A 19,415-nucleotide genomic window follows, 5' to 3' on the forward strand; every position below is an offset into this window, starting at 1 on the left:
CACATCATATATGTCCGTTTGCCAAATCACCATTGTTGGCTGAACCTTGTAGTTCAGTACCCACAATTATTCTTTGTGTTGTTGTTTGTTTATTTTTTTTGCATCTTTGGAATGTGCTGATTGAAGATTTGAGGTGTGTAAACTTGGCACCCTTGAACAATTTAAAATATTCATGAGGGCGTCCAAGATTGCAATAACACGGATACCTTTGGCAGGTCTGTTATTCAATGTCTGTGGCCTTTACTAGTATTTATTATTGCGAATCCACATTGGCTGGGTCGTTCATTTTTTTTGGTAAAAATGTATCATAAATTCATTGTACGCTACGTTACTGACTTTGCTCAGACTGTTCACGGCCTTGACCCTCTCTCAACATCCGGACCCACTATTGATTATACAGATATTAAAACGCTGACCTGCAATGGGCTGTGAACTGCCTGGAACGATATATACAGAAACAAAGGATTGTTCTTGTTGTTTGAACGTATAACATCCACAGCTCTTTCGGCAAACACAAACTGAAATATAAATATAACTATAAATGTAAATACAAAATGTACTCAAATTTTAAAAAAGAAACTCACAACTTTAAAAGTGAAATCAGATGCATCATTTGTTGATATAAGAGATAGGAGATTTTCAGTCAAAATGAAATACCTGTCACGTCATGCGGCAGTACCAAATTGCGAAACTCTTTTGTCTCAGTATAAAATGGATTGTGAGACATAGCCCAGTGGTAAAGCGCTCGCCGGATGCACGGTTAGTATAGGATCGATCCCCGTCGGTGGACTATTTCTTGTTCCAGCCAGTGCTCCACAAATGCCTGTCTGTGGGATGCGACATATAAAATATTTCTTGCTGCTAATCAGAAAGAGTAGCCAATTGCGTGGCGGCAGCGGGTTTCGTCTCTTATTATATGTGTGTCTTTTAGCCATATTTCTGACGCCGTATACGCGTAATTAAAATGGGGATGGGATCTAGCTGAGTTGGTAGAACAATCGCCTGAGATGTTTGCGTCGTAGAATCGAACCACCTTAGTGGACCCATTCTCAAATTGGGGTTTTTCCCATCCCAACCAGCGAACCAAGACTGGTATATCAAAGGCGGTGGTATATGCTATCATGTCTGTGGGAAAGTGCATATACAAGACTTTTGCTGTAAATGGGAAAAATGTAGCTGGTTCCCCTCTAAGACTACATGTATGTCAAAATAACCACGTTTGACATCCAATAGCTAATCATTAATAACCTTCTTTTCGAGTATAAAATGGGGTGGCTAAATAGCATTTTTATTTCATTTCCACTTATTTTCGTGTTTATTTTCAACTACGTTTCAAGTACGCTGTGCGAAATGCGGCATCGGGTAAGTACAAAGAAGTCCATTGGCAAAATAAATCAAACGAGAAGCTGTCAGAACGATGGGAAACTGTTAAAATAGCCTTGCGTATTGTATTATATAGACTGACACTTGGTGGAGAAAGAGGATAGCTGTTACTGCTTCATGCAATATTCTTATACATACATACACACACACACACACACACACACACACACACACACACACACACACACACCTCAGCTATCTGGGCTGTCTGTCCAGGACAGTGGGTTAGTTGTTAATTGTTAGTGGTTAGTGAGAGAGAGAAGAGGATGTAGTGGCCTTACACCTACCCATCGAGTCGTTAAACCTCGCATTGGGTGTACCTACCAACTTATATCCGATGGTTTAACCACGGTGCCACTTTTAAAACGATATGTGACAGGTGTGATATGATTACAAGACGATCCACTGATTATATATCTACAAGGACACAAAGCATGCGTCATGTGTGACAGGTGTGATATGATTACAAGACGATCCACTGATTATATATCTACAAGGACACAAAGCATGCGTCATGTGTGACAGGTATGATATGATTACAAGACGATCCACTGATTATATATCTACAAGGACACAAAGCATGCGTCATATGTGACAGGTATGATATGATTACAAGACGATCCACTGATTATATATCTACAAGGACACAAAGCATGCGTCATATGTGACAGGTGTGATATGATTACAAGACGATCCACTGATTATATATCTACAAGGACACAAAGCATGCGTCATATGTGACAGGTGTGATATGATTACAAGACGATCCACTGATTATATATCTACAAGGACACAAAGCATGCGTCATGTGTGACAGGTGTGATATGATTACAAGACGATCCACTGATTATATATCTACAAGGACACAAAGCATGCGTCATATGTGACAGGTATGATATGATTACAAGACGATCCACTGATTATATATCTACAAGGACACAAAGCATGCGTCATGTGTGACAGGTGTGATATGATTACAAGACGATCCACTGATTATATATCTACAAGGACACAAAGCATGCGTCATGTGTGACAGGTGTGATATGATTACAAGACGATCCACTGATTATATATCTACAAGGACACAAAGCATGCGTCATGTGTGACAGGTGTGATATGATTACAAGACGATCCACTGATTATATATCTACAAGGACACAAAGCATGCGTCATGTGTGACAGGTGTGATATGATTACAAGACGATCCACTGATTATATATCTACAAGGACACAAAGCATGCGTCATCAGTTTTGTTAAATTAAGCATACATTTGGCGTTAATTTGTACTATATGTCAGGCTTTAGAAAAATATTCCACATTCGTGAAATTCTAATCACCGAATATTCCAGTACCTTTTAGGAGCTGATGCTTTCTAGAATGTTTTGGTACTTTCTAGAATCTTCCAATGGCTGCTATGTTTTAGCAGTGACTGCCGTTTGACGGGCGCGATCGCGCCCGCGCCCACGCCCGTATAGAGCCCGTAAATCATTTCTCGGCGCGCAAAAAACCGCTCCCCTTAACTAATTTGCAAGGTGAAAATTTTATATTGTTAACTTATATACTTTTTGAGAAATTGACACTGAAACTAAAAGCTTTCGTTCAGAAATAGAAAACAGTGGTGTCTTCCTTATAATGACATTTATCAACTGTTCTCGTTGGATGTATATAAGCGGAAGTCGTTCTGTCTATCGGAATATTCCGATCATTCGGAACACTTCGGCCTATAAAGTTTCTATTCGTAATCTGCCGAGGTGTTCCGAATTATCGCGAATTTGCAGAACGGGCGGGCAAGGTGTGTTGCTTTGTAGCAATATCGCAAATTAATTGTAACCATGGTCAAAATATTACGATATTACTTGTTTACTTACTAGTAACTCCCTGTTATATTTAATTATCGGTTTTACAGGGGTGCAGAATGTATTTGCCAGCCCGCCAAATGCGAGAAAACATTCTGACGGATGAGTTAAAAAATGCAACTGCCAGTTCGACAGGCGATCTATCTTTTTCTGATTGATTGTATTATAATTTTATTTGTATATTTATTTATTTATTTTGCATTGAATCCACGTCTCCACATCAGACACGCAATATTTCCAAACCATTCAAACAAACGATTCAGAAGGATGTCATACATGCACCGCATTGCCAATAGACGACTTCTGAGTTCAGAAATGCGCAAGCGCGACATTCCGGAAACGGGTTATAGTGAAAACGGAACCATGCCAAAACATACCCAAACGAAAATGGAACCAAATTGGACAAAACGGAATCTAGCGTTGGCTGAAACGGCACCACAGTCTATGGCTATATGGCTAAAACGGAACCCCCAAAAATGTAAAATAAAACAACAGCTATATTAATCATTTATGTTATATTTTGTTTTATTTTTATGTCTATATAGCGAATATAGAAGTATTAGCAGTTAGCTAGAAGTCGGTGAAATGTAATGAAATAAAATGCTGTTGCAGCTTTAAAAAAAAAAAAAAAAAAAAAAACACAAGTTTCATTCTCGCCATTACACTGAGGTGACGTTCTAGCCAAATCGGTTTCGTTTTCGCCAATAAAAATGGTTCAGTTTTGATAGTGGTTTCCATTTAGCCTAATTCCCAGGAAACGGGGCCTGTCAAAGGTCAATAGTTCCTAAACATGATTTGTTTACGTTGAAAGTATGTTAGCAATATGTAAATTTTGTAAATCTATATGAAAGAAATGTGAATAACGTAGTCTTGGTCAGAATATTTCAACATGTATTGATTTGTCAATCAAGCTTGCGGTTTGATTTCGTTCTTTTACCACGTGATGTTGATAAGTTATCAAGTGTTTATAGATTGTTGCTGAATGACTACAATAATAATATTTACAAACATAAATGGATAGACTTTGTAAAATCAATATTGGATAACATTGGTTGTACATATATATGGATCTCAGAATGTAATAGAATTGCAAGTGCTACACTTTTTAAAGAATTTATTTCTTTAAGACATACAGATCAATTCCTACAAACATGCTACAGTCATATCGATAATTTCGGAAAAGCTTCAAATTACAAACTGTTAAAAGATTGTGTTACATTTGAGACATATTTAACATCCCTTGAGAAAAAACATTGGTGTACTCTATTACGTTTTAGACTCTCAAACCATAATCTCCCCATTGAAACAGGTAGATGGACATGAATACCACTACATGATAGAATATGTCATTTCTGCAACAGTAACGACATGGGAGACGAGTTCCACTATAAACTGAAATGCCCATTTTTTAAAGAACCCAGAACTATTTACTTACCACAATACTGTCAATCAAAACCTAATACATACAAGTTTTATAATATCTTCAACAGCAAGAAAACCGGTGTCCTTCGTAAATTGTCAATTTTCTGTAAATTTATTATGAATACTTTTCCCCGGCTAAAATATCTATATTGATATGTATTTTATGTATGTATGTGTGTGTGTGTGTGTGTGTGTGTGTGTGTGTGTGTGTGTGTATATTTATTTGTTTATTTATTTATTTATTTATGTGAAATACTTATACGTTTGCCATCTTGTCAAACTATATGAATAAATGTATTATGTACCTCATATGCCGTGGTTTACGGTCTGAGAGTAAATAAAGTTCAGTTCAGTTCAGTCCAGTCCTTAAAGGGACATTCCTGAGTTTACTGCAAGTTTTAAGATGTTATCAACTAATAGAGAAATTTTAACGATTGTAATTACATATCAAATATATTTTTCTGCATAAAATATTAATGGCTGTATATTAAACCTGTTTCTGATCGTTCTAATATTTGTACTAGGCTAAATTTCATTTTATTTCCTAAAATATAATTTTTTCGTACGTACGAAATTATTTGAAGACAAAATCCAGTTTGGGCTTCTTAGAAATATTAAGATGACCAGAAACACATTGAATATACAGACGTTGATATTTTAAACAAGAAAATATATTTAATATGTAAGTTTAATCGTAGAAATATTTTATTAGTCGGAAGCATCTTACAATGGAGCAAACTCAGGAATGTCCCTTTAATGTTTTTGTCATTAAATATATAAATATATATTACAATATTGCTAAACAAAAGTATATTTTCTAGGCTGGCGGATTAGTGGAAATTCTGACGGGCTAGTACATTTTAGTTGGTTCTGGTCCGGTGGGCTAGTGAAATATTTTCGATTTCTTCACCCCTGAAAAGTTTTACTTCGAAAATGTTCGCGTGTTGTCAGGCGGCTGAAATTAGCGTTTGCCGAATTTGTCGCGTACACTTACGCCTGACGTCAGTCAAACCTTCATTAATAATTAACTGTTTGACAGTGGTGGTTATATAGTGATAGTCCTAAAGTTAATCAATGAGAATGGTTAGTAATTAATTATTAATGAGCCGTTAAAACTTCAAAATGACAGTGATTAAATTAATATTTGTTTGATGATTATTAGTGGTAAACTTGTTAATAGAACTAAAATGTAAAGCAAGGATGGTTAGTATAACTAACTATAAATGGCAGTGAATCATGAACAGATATTAATTTTATTGTTGAAAATTATTATCAGTTTGGTGACATTTACATTTTAACAATTAAGGTATGCTAATTTTTGAGGAGAGCAATGACTCGCAAAAGAGAATTCAGAGGAGCTTTTTTTAGCTCCTGAAGATTTTACAAACGGCAGTCACTGTTTTAGTTCTTTCTAGAATGTTCCAGTACTTTCTAGAATGTTCTAATGCTGTCTAGAATGTTCCAGTGCTTTCTAGAATGTTCTAGTGCTGCCCCAGATGGTGTGTATATATAGGCCTATACGTGCATAGGTCAACTTAGTATTTTTCAGGTGCACAATGTCTTCATCGCGAAGCTGCTTACATTCTGGCGATTTATTTTGTTACGTTTGTAGATTCTACATTGGCCCAAGGCAGGTAAAGCATGGAATCAAAGTATCTATGAAAGTTGCACAAGCTTATGGATTATACTGTGGCATGAAGATTGGGGATCGAGACAAAGCATGGGCTCCACACGTAGTATGTGGTACATGTCGATCGAATTTGGAGCGATGGATGCGAGGTGACCGCCCCGCAATGCTCTTTGCCATACCCTGAATATGAAGAGAATCACAGAACCATGTGAATGTCTGCTATTTCTGTATGGTGGATATTTCAAGATTCAAGAAAACGAAAAATCGACATGATATCACATATCCAGATATTCCATCATCTATTGCCCAAGTTCATTCATTCATTCATTCATTCATTTATCTTAGTTTGACACCAAATAGCCGATGTATATTTCGTGCTGGGGTGTCGTTAACCATTCATTCATTCATTCATTCGTTTATCTTAGTTTGACACCTAATAGCCGATGTGCTTGAATCTTAATTGGATATAAGCACGAAAATACATTCAAATGAAAGGTTATTGTTACTATTGTTACTGGTATTGTCATTGTTGCTCTTGCTATTGTTTTAACTGCTGTCCACCACTTCTCAGACATTGCATTACTTTATTGCATTTGTATTTTATTATTTTATTGCTTCTGTATAATACTGACACTGTGTTTTAATTTAAGTCTTGACGTTTTATATTGATGTTGTTCATCGCTTCATCTTTGGATTTATCTTAGTTTGACACCCAATAGCCGATGTATTTTTCGTGCTGGGGTGTCGTTAAACCTTATCTTGTCACTATAGCTTATTATGTTCCTCATATGATGTCGTTTTGTAACGGCCTGGGCGTAATAAAGTTATCTCCTGTTCTTTTCTCTTATGTCCTTGTTAAAGGAAGGGATTTAGCTCAGTCGGTTGAGTGCTCGCTTGAGGTGCTTGCGTCGTAGGATCGAACCACCTCGGTGGATCCATTCAACTAATTGGGTTTTTTCTCGTTCCAACCAGTGTGCCACAACTGGTCAAAGGCCTTGGTATATGGGAAACTGCATATTTTTTAAACTATCGTTGTTACTATTGTTGTTCTTACTGTTGACTATTGTTATTGTTGATGTTGTTGTTGTCATTGTTATTGCTGCTATAACTGTTATTATTGTTGTTATTGCCATTGATATTGCTGCTGCTGTTGTTGTTATTGCTGTTGTTATTGTCCTGGTCAGGTAAAAAGTTTAACGTGCGTATATACCACGGAGGATTCACACACGCTTGTCCTGGGCTTAATCTCTGGCCTTTGCCAGTGACTAAGTCCAGGACAAAGGGGGGATGATTGAGTTTGAAATGGTCGGAATTTTGAATAAGTATTTAGTAACGTCCAGCGACTGCGCGGACCGACTAGTAGACACCGAAAATGGGTCATGTTCTAATTGGCTGAATTTCGGAGAATAACTGCGCCTAACATCATGTCCGGACTAAAAATCTAAACCCAAAAATAAGTTTGACTGCTCGGCCGAAAAGGTTTTAAGGTGATTTGAGCAATTGAACGGGCGCCAAAGTAAAATGCGTTGGACTATTTATAAAAAAATAAACATAAGAATTTTGAAGCTCGATCGAAAAAAATTTAAAGTCCAACTAAGCCCAAAAAGGAGGATACCTGTCCTAGGTAAGGTTGGCCTACTTCGGGGAGCCTGGAGTATCTCGGAGTGACGGCAGCTGTTCCTTGAGTTGGCGCAAGCTCTTGATTACCAGGGAATAGTCGGGGCCGCAGACCGCTTTGAGCATCTTGTGGATCGATCTGTTGTCCAGCTTCCAGAATAAGATGCACTGCCTGTAGGTCTGGTCCCTTCGGTGCGTGACGACTATTCCCTTAGTTCAACCGAAGATCTTGGAGTGGAGCTCATAACTGCTGCCGTCATCCAGTGTTTTCCAATTGGCATTGAGAAAACCTCCCCGAAGTAGGTGTGGATCGCGCGTGTCCCCCTGCATATACTGATGCAGTTGACGGCGAAGTCCACAGATGGCAAGACTCCATTCGTCGTCCTCAGGGGGGGGGGGGGGGGGGGGGGTGCGGCTTCCGGCGGCGGCTTGGTCTTGGCTGGCTGGGTGGTCGGTGATGTCGCCTTCTTCTTCGCCGCCGGAACAACAAGTCCATGTGGCGACTCGACGGGAGCGGTCAGTATAGTTGACCGCTGCACCGGAGTCGTCGTCTTTGGGGTGGAGGTGGAGGTCGGTGGTGGCACACTCGTTCGCTGAAACATCTGAATGTCCTGGGTGGTGTACGGCCGTTCCGGTGGTGCAGGATCCGCAGGCGGTTGCTTCCTCTCCGGAGAACTCGGTGGGGGCGGTGACACAGAAGGGACCGCCACTGGCGGTTGAGCCGCCAGCTTTGTCCCCCATTGGGCCGTCCCTAGCACGGGTTTCTTCCTCCTCCTTCCTCTTCCGGTCCCTCCTTTCCTCTTCTGTGGAGGCGGGTCCCCGTACACCAAAGTCACGGTCGCCCGTGACCCGGTATACGTGACCCGAAACTCCAACAAAGAGCCGAAGCTGGCAATCAGTCCCCCCAGGTGGGGGGGGGGGGGGGGGGGGGTAGCTCGAGAGCGCAGGTAGACACGTCCACCTTCATCGAGAGACAGCCGGAGAAAAAAGGTTATTGTCCTGTCATAATGATTATTTTTGTAATTCTCTTGCTGCTGTTGTGGATGTTGTTACTGATGTTGCCGTTGTTGTTGTTGTTTTTGTTGTTGTTTATTGCTACTGTTGATATTGTTTGTTGTTGTTGTTATTGTTATGGCTGTAGTTGTTGTTGATGATGATGATGATGATGTTGAGGATGATGATGTTGAGGATAATGACGCGACGACGACGACGATGACAGTGACTGGTGCTTTTACTTACCGAAGAGTATTCTCCAAAATCTTTGTCATAAGCTGTTTCGTTGAACCGAAAGTCCAAACCAATATTATCTCCTTGAGCTAAAACAAAAACACCCAAAGACATACATGTAAATATCTGTACCTAGACAGAAATACAGATTGTTTGGTTGGTTGATTTGAGGTTGAGAGAGAGAGAGAGAGAGAGAGAGAGAGAGAGAGAGAGAGAGAGAGAGAGAGAGAGAGAGAGAGAGAGAGAGAGAGAGAGAGAGAGAGATTGATAAGCAAAAGACAAACGTAGAGAAAACATACACACAGACACGTATACACGCAAACAAACAAACGAAAAACATATCTTTGCCGTTGTTGGCTGTTGGGATGTCCAGATTAGTCTATTATAAAAGAGGGGATGTCATTGGTTTGAGGTCAGGTTAAGTTACAGGGATACGTATGTAAGTACATACGTGCGACCGTACATACGTGTATGTGTCTACATAAGGTGCTTCAGTCTGTGGCGATTTTATTTGTATTTACTTCCTACATGGGCAAATATTTTTTTTGTATAATTTGTTATTAGTCTCGTTTTTTTCAAACTTCATGCAGTGCAATGTTTTGGTTTTGGTTTTACCTACGTAGCTATACTGACACTCGTGGGTAAAATTTAGATTTTTGAAAAATTAAAGCAGACCTCGGGCAACTCGACGGTTGTGTTGTAATTTTTCCCAATAATTACGACGGGTGTGCTCAGACTACACTAGGCTCAGAGTAGGTCTACCAACTGCCAGCACAAAGTGGTCCAACTTTAAGCTGTCACGACTTCTACGACTGTCCGGTTGCTAATCTAAGCGTTCTTACAACTTGATTCTCGTCGCATAGCCCATTATGCTAGACTCAGACTACCAAAGTTGTCCAACTGTCTTCTGTCACGACTTATACGACTGTCCAGTTGATAAGCTAAGCGTTCTTACAACTCGATTCTTCTCGTCGTACGTACATCTCCTACAACGGATTAGTTGTAAATCTGAGCGCACCCGTCGTAAGTTGCAAGTTGGGGAAATCAGAACGCAACTATCGAGTTGGCTAACACCGTCGTGATAGTTGATAATCTGAACCTAGTATACGTCACCTCGCATGTGGCTGTAGTAGTCCTCGGAGCCACTGTAGAACCCGAGAAAGCTGTCGAAGCCTCGGTATGTGGGCGTGTACTTCCAGTTGCAGAATCCCAAGTGCCACCTGGCGGAACAAATAACAAGGGACTAAGTATAAGTTGTGGAACTAATAAACATTTAATTCATAAGCAAAAATGTGTAAGAGAAATCAGTGTAAATAAATAGTCTTAAAATTACATGTATAACGGCCTAAATGTATGCTCAAAACGATATCTATTCCGGTGTCATTATGTGTCATCTACTCATCAGTTAAGGACGGATCCAGGGCGGGGACCAGGGGGACATACCCCTCTAAAAACACAAAATTTGTTTACAATTTTTTATTGAAGTGCCATTTTCAGGAAGTTGGTTCATGTGCCCTTTTGCCTTCGCTCACCATCCTAAAATAATTCGTGGGTCCGTCCTTGCCAGTAATACGCCAAGACCACATAAAATGTATACAATTGTTAAGAAGTAGCATTTATAATGATTTCTAATATGTCATCAACATATTCAGTGTATCTCTACACAAGACCTAGTTCAAAAGAAGTAATGACAGTCGTGAGGTCAGATAGCAGGATGTGTGGTAATCACCACGGTATGGGGTTCGAACCAACACCGTTTGTAGGAGGGGCGGGACGTAGCCCATTGGTAAAGCGTTCGCTTGATGCGCGGTCGGTTTAGGATCGATCCCCGTCGGTGGACCCATTGCGCTATGTCTCGTTCCAGCCAGTGTTCCACAACTGGTGTAACAAAGATCTTGGTATGTACTATCCTGTCTGTGGGATGGTGCATATAAAAGATCCCTTGCTGCTAATCGAAAAAGAGTAGCCTATAAAGTGGCGACAGCGGGTTTGCTCTCTCAATATGTATGTGGTCCTTAACCATGTGTTTGACGCCATATAACCGTAAATAAAATGTTTTGAGTGCGTCGTTAAATAAAACATTTCCTTCATTTCCTTCCGTTTGTAGGAGGACTGCCACTGTATAGGCTAGCGTTAGTACAGGATTCAGAAAGCTTTCTAATACTTGCGTAAAAACCACGTGTTCACACTTACATAAGTTAAAATGGTTTAACTAAAACACTTTTCGTTGGAAATGATGACCGTTCAAACGTGTACTAGCTATACTGGAATAACGCGGAAGTGTAGTTATCCGCACTTGACAATGGTCTACGTCACTGTCACTTCCGCCATATACCAGTCCCAAGTTCATCCAGCAAATGTTTCGCTAACGTTCGCGAACTATTTGATTGGTTCCCTACGTGACTATTTGCTTTACCGTAAAGGGCATTAACCAGTCTAGCGGGCGTTTTCTGGCTAAACTAGCTCGATCTGGCTAAACTCAGTCCTGTTTAACTAAACCTGTTTGCGTTCAGATTTATATTTAAACGGTTTTAGCTGTAGGGCCTACCAGTTTAACAAAACAACATACCAAAGTACTTTTGTTATACCTGTTTAGATATACCAGTCTATATTTGTGGTTTAGTTATATCAGTCTAGTATAACTAGTTTAAAGTGTAAGTGTGAACGCAGTTTTAGGGTTCCCACTTCATGACGATCATAGATCTTGGTGCATGTACAGACATTTCCTTTCGGTTTCCACGCTAATGCTTATGCATAGCTTCTGTACTCTGACGTCAGTGGACTTGGTTTGAGTTTGGAGTGTTCCTTCTCCTTGGAGAGTTTCCTTACTAGGATTCTAAGCCTCTCCAACATTTTGGAGTTTGCTTCTCCTAGACAGTTGTTTTTCTTGACTTACGTCCTCTGTCTGCCCGGTTCATATTAGTCTAGTCTCTACTCTTTGACCAGTTCAGCTTGGGTGACCCTACCAGGAGCTGATGCTCCAGCTGGCATAGCTCTCCGAGTCATTGAGACATGCAAGCTACCTCACCACGTCAAGGAATGGACCATGAGATAGGTTCCCACTTGATCTATAGGAGGACCGCCAAGCTTTCTATAATTGCCGTAAACATTGGTAAGTTTGAATACTGGCAGAAATATTGTACACATCGTTTAGATGGAGAAACCTTACTATTATTATTACTATTAGTATCCAGAAAACATTAGCAGCTTTCTCCATCAGCTACCCACTAAGTATTAATAGCTTACTTTCCAACCATGTGTGTGGCGTAACCTCTCGCCTTCAGCTTCTGAGGAAGTGTTGGAAACCAGCTGGGCAGGTGGTTAGCGCGATCCACTGGAAATATACCACTCTGAAAGTAAACACAAAACACGATATATTCTCACAGAAATCGTTTGTAGCTGTATCACTGGTACAGCCGTTTATTTATCTTCTTCATTTATAATATATACTTACTGAGAAGCGAACCCAGTACCTACGAGCCTTAAGTCCGATGGCGTAACCACTATGTATACACAACCGAGGCCAGTTCTGGGCATAGTTTGTAAACTGAGTAAATATATCAATACTGACTCTCTATTTTTAACGCACATATGGAATAAACACCTGCAAACAAGAAGAAGAAGAATGGGGGAAATTTATTTTTATATTATTATATTATTGAAACATCCAAGGACAGAATAAGATGTGACGTTACATTTTGAATTTGACATAAAAACTGCATAATGCATGAATAGTTTTTATGCACTTTATATTTCTTGCATCATTTGTCCTGCCTTTGACGAACAACGGATTATTATTGTACATAGTTCTGTGCCACCTTTGTTCCCTGTCAGGTGCGATTCAAGACAAGCCCGTAGGGACGACATCTGTAGCGGGAGACACACTTTGTATATAGTGGAGGAGGCAAAGTGTTCAGTGCGGCGCGGCACAAGCCAGAGAGATGGAAGAGGAGGGTAACAACAGATGGGAGAGATGGAAGAGGAGGGTAACATCATATGGGAGAGATGGAAGAGAAGGGTAACATCAGATGGAAGAGATGGAAGAGGAGGATAACAACAGATGGGAGATATGGAAGAGTATGGTAACATCAGATGGGAGAGATGGAAGAGGAGGGTAACATCAGATGGGAGAGATGGAAGAGGAGGATAACAACAGATGGGAGAGATGGAAGATGAGGATAACATCAGATGGGAGCGATGGAAGAGGAGGGTAACATCAGATGGGAGAGATGGAAGAGGAGTGTAACATCAGATGGGAGAGATGGAAGAGGAGGGTAACAACAGATGGGAGAGATGGAACATGAGGATAACATCAGATGGCAGAGATGGAAGAGGAGGGTAACATCAGATGGGAGAGATGGAAGAGGAGGCTAACAACAGATGGGAGAGATGGAAGAGGAGGATAACATCAGGTGGGAGAGATGGAAGAAGATGAAGAATAGACGAAGGAACGGAAGGAAGGAGGACACCAACAGGAACTGCCGGCCTTGTTCCCTACGTGCACAGTTGCCATGCCACGAGCTGAACAGTTTAGGCCCCTATGGGCAACTCAACGCCATCTAAGTCCCATTTAACGAGCTACTCTCGGCTTACTAATCTTCCAAAACTATACATAGCTCCCTTCTTTAATTTTTGGCAGACCGTTCAAAATTGCACCTAATTCCCTTCATAAAAATGCGCACGAATTCTCTTTTGCTTAATCCTACGGGACTTTCCAAATTCCATAGCACCATACCACCCTCCGCCTCCCGAATGGAGTGCTGGTGCTCCCAAATGTACGAAATTGGAAATTGTACGAAATGTATTAAATTCATTTGAAAATTGTTTTATACCCAACGCTCTCGTTCTGGAGATAAAAAAAAATCTCGTTTCATAAATTCCGTATGGCACTCACGCTCGCTCATGTAATCTAATCTAATCTATATTTAAAAAAAAAAAAAATATATATATATATATATATATATATATATATATATATATATATATATGTTTAGATAAAGGTGTAACAGGCGAGCCTGTTACACCGTTATCGAACCAAGCCAAATAACCACGATATCAAAACGTAGTTACCTGGGGTTTTTTTTATAATGCAACCCCTTTATTCAAGTTATATTTTTGTAATATGTTTCAGTCACAAATGGTATAGGAACTATTAGTTTCACCGTGTAGAAACTACTACCAGAAGTCAGATAATAGCAGGTGCCCAAAAGCATCTTGAGAATGGTATAGCCAGCCTAAAAGTTATGTGTTTCCAAATTTTAAATACAATACTTTGATTATATTTTAAAGTCTGTTGTGTTACAACATTACAATTTTTGTACCGTTTTCTGTTAAAATAAACTCAAAATGTACCCCGAAGAAGATCTACATCACTGGTTGCTAGTGACTGTGGCGTTAGACGCTGTTCCAATGTAAACATTCTTTGCAGGAAGCTATTTGGTTTTTGGGTTTTTTGTTTCAAAATGTTCAATTCAAAACACTGGCTAATTTCGAATGGTAGCTAATAATGGAGAATTGAAAAATAAGAGGTAATTTGATGTTACAGAAAGTGTAAATGTTATATTTATTCATGCAGTTCAACAATTATTGCTGTCAATGGGTGCTTTAAAAATGAGAAAACGATCTACCTCAAAATTGAGCAAACATCCGGCATACGTACAACTCATTTTCTAGTGACATGATAACACTTCCTAGTGACATGATAACACTTCCTAGTAACATGATAACACTTCCTAATGACATGATAACACTTCGAATTATCAGGTAGGGGTTATCAGGTCAATAGAAAGCATGGTTGCATGACAAATACATATATCAAGGTTTTTTTCAGTGGGTTGTTGTTTTTGTTTGTTTCGTTTTCTTTTGTTTTTGTTTTGTGTCTGGCGCAGAAAATAACATTTTTTCTACGATTTCTCTGTTGTCTCTTATAATTACTGTCCGCTTGACATTTGCTGTCTCATTAATTAAGATTAGGGAAAACATTGTGCTCGAATTTCGATGATTAGTTTTCCCACAAACAACTGGTGATAGGGTTACTAATAGAAGTGGCATGTAATATTAGAATTGCCAGCATCATGTATCGTGTTACAATATTGCAAGAGATTATTAGCGTCTGGCCTTGCTTATCGGTTTTCTATCACTATAGTGCATAATATACAGACAAATAGGTCGACCCAGGGGATATGCAAAAACTAGCTATGAGTAGGTGGTGTTTATGCATGTGTACACGTTCTAGTCCGTGTGACATCACTGAAGTCAGTTCATTTAGTTGACACGTTGACTAAAAGTGAAACTTGTGAAGGAAAATGAAAGAAAGGTTTTTTACAAAATAGATGAAGAAGCTTTGTTGACATCGTATGGTGATATCATACGATACGATAAACAAGAGCATAAAAGAATTTATTAACCCAGCGGTCACTCATAACAGGGAACCCGAAGTCATAGACCAATGAAATTTGGTTAATTGCACAGAGGGGGTGGGACGTAGTCCAGTGGTAAAGGGTTCACCTGATGCCCGGTCGATCTAGGATCGATCCCCGTCAGTGGGCCCATTGGGTTATTTCTCGTTCCAGCCAGTGCACCACGACTGGTATATCAGAGGCCGTGGTATGTGATATCTCTCTCTCTCTCTCTCTCTCTCTCTCTCTCTCTCTCTCTCTCTCTCTCTCTCTCTCTCTCTCTCTCTCTCTCTCTCTCTGTAGTTTAAAATGTGCTGAGGTGTCGTCAAACAAACAATCCTTTTCTTGCTTTTCCTTTGTCAGGCAGTATACCAAATAAATATTTTAATATTTTTGTGGTTTTCTACGATTTCGAAATTTAAAATAAGAGGTAGCACAGTGGTAAAGCGCTCGCCTGATATACACCCGTCTAGGATCGATCTCCACTGGTGGACCCTTTGGTGTATTTCGTCTTCCAGCCAGTGCACCACAGCTGATTTCTATTATCCTGTTTTGGGGATGGTGCATATAAAAGATCCTTTGCTGCTGATTAAATGTGGTGGCGGTGGTGAGTTTCCTCTCTAATTATCTCTGTCTTCAGTAACCAATTGCTCGACGCCATATAATCGTAATTAAAGTGTCATGAGTGCGTCATTAAATAAAACATTTCTTTTCTTCTTCTTTTTTTTCTAAAGCAGACAAAACGCTTTAGATATTCAAAATTCGCATACCTCAGCATTTTCTATTTTCAGAAAAAACTAAATCTATTTCTCATGTCTTCTGTCAAGTATACAGTTTTTATTGGCTATATAATATATCATTTGCGTGGATATTAATATAAATTCAGTTAAATCGAAATGTCAATATGTTATAATAAACAAAATTTAAAGTTTTTTGATGATATGATATTTGTGAAATCATTAAAAAGCAGACTGGTGTTAGGACCAAAAAAAAAGAGGAGAGGACTGCATATTAAACATGACATCCACGTGGTTATTAGCGACGTTTAGTTCTTAATAAATGGTTATGGCGATCCTTCTTCTGCAGAATTCCCGCCGGCGTCATGCAGTCTGCTGTTACTACTTATTATTTCCTCTTAACTTGATTTGCATGTTTTATCCAATTCAGTTTCAAACGATGTCTTGGGAATACTGACAGACAGGCAGACAGATATTTCATTTGAGTGTCACCTTGTAAAAAAACATATTTAAAACAATATAAAATATACCATTAAAATATATACAGCGCGTATGAGGGACTGAAGCTAAAGTTGGTTTGTTGAAAACCCACTACAGTTTTCCATTAGCAGCAAGAGATCATTTATATGCACTTCCCACAAACAGGACAGCACATATCATGGCCTTTGATATATCAATCTTTGTGCACTGGCTGGAATGAGAAATAGCCCAATGGGCCCACCGAAGGAGATCGATTTCAGACCGACCGTGCATCAGGCAAGAGCTTTAGCTCCCCTAAATACAGGGATGAAGGCAACTGATGGCACAGCGTGCGAAATTCTACCTTTAGTATCTGTGTAGTGACGGTGTGTACTACATTATCGATTGCTAATAACACGTTTGTCTACCCTGGCTGTTCTAGCATTTTGTCATCTCGATACAGCTGACTTGACAGAATGGATATTATGCAAGCGTCCGACCCCCCCCCCCCCCCACACACACACACACACACACCTCCCCCTCCCGACAAAGAGGCTCCGTAAGGGAAGGAAATGTTTTATTTAACGACGCACTCAACATATTTTACTCTACTGTTATATGGCGTCAAACATATGGTGAAGGACCACACAGATAATGAGAGAGGAAACCCGTTGTCGCTACTCTTTTTGAACTAGCAGCAAGGAATCTTTTATATGCACCATCCCACAGACAGGGTAGTACATACCATGGCCTTTGATATACCAGTCGTGGTGCACTGGCTGGAACGAGAAATAGCCCAATGGGCCCACCGACGGGGATCGATCCCACACCGACCGCACATCGAGCGAGCGCTGTACCACTAGGCTACGTTCCGCCCCTGCCCCGTAAGGGAAATCTAGGTTCCACATAATTGGAAATTCAATTTTGGATGTGGGGAAGACGTCCAACATTATTTTCTCTTCTTTTGGCTGTTTAACAGTGATTAGGCTACATTAGACCCAGAACACAAAGTACTATACACATAATTCAACTTTTAAAATTATTTGATTATGAATATTTTAGACGAGTGGTAAAACCTTCGCTTTATGCGCCGTCGGTCTGTGATCGATCCCCGTCGGTGGGTCCATTGGGCTATTTCACGTCCCAGCCAGTGCACCACGACTGGTATATCAAAGGCCATGGTATGTACTACCCTGTCTGTGGGATGGTGCATATAAAAGATCCCTTGCTACTAATGGAAAAATGTAGCGGGTTTTCTCATTAAGACTATATGTCGAAATTACCAAATGTTTGACATCCAGTAGCCGATGATTAATAAATCAATGTGCTCTAGTGGTGTCATTAAACAAAACAAACTTTAGTTTTATACTTTAATAAAAAAAAATCACAAATCCAAGAAGGAAAATGGATACAGCCTAAGGGGCCTTTCAAATATTTGTGTCAAAATTAGACACCCTCCCTCTCCCTGTAACGCTAAACAATACACACCGCAATTTAAAAAAAAAAAAATTAAAAATTAAAAGTTTGGAGACCTCCCCTATTTCCAAACAAGACATGCTATGGGTGTAATATAATTTTAAGGTGCTGTTTATGTACTTATGAATAAACTGATTTTATTTGATTTGGTTTGTTTTTGCGATTTGGGAAAGCGCTGATCAGTGGCGTAGTGGGGCACGGGGGCATGCCACCCCCCTCCCCCCCCCCCACCCACCCACCCCCCAATTAAACCTTTTTTTTAACTATTAAATTTTATAAAACCATACATACATACATGCATACATAGTGTGGATTTTCCCCCTCCCCAATATGGGTTACCTGTATATACAAGACATGCATATCTCGCCATTGGCGTAGCAAGGATTTTATATTGGGGGTGGGGGGGGGGGGGGGATCTATAATCATCATTGTGTGTTTATGTCTAAATATAGAGTTTGTCCCATCCTCCTACAAAAATGTTTTTTGTAAATAATTTCAGTTTTGGTTTTACTTAACAAGAAAAGTAAAAGTCTTTTGGAAATAAATTCTTTTTTAACTATTTTTGTGTGCAGTTTAGAAAATAATCGCTTAGAAACAGTATGAAAAAGGCATTCCCTGTGGAAAGAACTATAGCTATAACTAACTACCTACGCTAAACACTGTTGCCGTGACAGTTTATGAGAAGGTAAACAAAAAACAAAAACAACAACAACAACAAAAACAAAAAATTAAAAAACAAACAAACTATTTTAGTAATAAAAAAAGTGCGTTACGTAATGTTGTTCAGTACACTCATCCCATGTAACCCTAGATAACGTTTGTACATACATCCACCAACCCCCTCAAGCGTCCACACATTTTACTATCTTAATGATGCAGTATAAATATTATTTAATAAAATAATATTTTATTTATAAAAAAAATAAAAAAATCTTTACATTTCTTACCAGTAACACATTTCAAATATTAATTTTGGAAAAGTTTCATGGCTATTTTTTATTACTGTAAATAGTGAAAAATTGTCAATTGGGTTAACTTCAGTAATATTTCTTTTATTTGGCCTTTCCGATACATTATTTAGGTGCATATCACATTTCACACCCGTGCCTTTTTCAACAACCCCGATCAGGCTCCATTATATCGATTGGTAAATTTTCTGAAATAAAGTTTTGACGGCAAGATACTTCGGGTTTACAAAACTGCGGAGCT

At 39.4% G+C, this 19,415-nt stretch overlaps 1 protein-coding gene across 1 annotated transcript in view; it reads right to left on the bottom strand.

Moving 5' to 3' along the window:
- LOC121382220 (arylsulfatase I-like) overlaps positions 1-19,415 on the bottom strand; it is an 89,035-nt gene that overhangs the window by 16,659 nt on the left and 52,961 nt on the right. Inside the window, exons 5-8 of the mRNA XM_041511748.1 lie at positions 12,383-12,486; positions 10,250-10,356; positions 9,149-9,225; positions 417-518 (exon numbers count right to left, since the gene is read on the bottom strand). Of these exons, the coding sequence (XP_041367682.1) occupies positions 417-518; positions 9,149-9,225; positions 10,250-10,356; positions 12,383-12,486 (390 nt within the window). The remainder of the gene's footprint in view (positions 1-416; positions 519-9,148; positions 9,226-10,249; positions 10,357-12,382; positions 12,487-19,415) is intronic.

The sequence above is a fragment of the Gigantopelta aegis genome, chromosome 9, assembly GCF_016097555.1.
Source record: "Gigantopelta aegis isolate Gae_Host chromosome 9, Gae_host_genome, whole genome shotgun sequence".
Taxonomy (NCBI): Eukaryota; Metazoa; Mollusca; class Gastropoda; order Neomphalida; family Peltospiridae; genus Gigantopelta; species Gigantopelta aegis.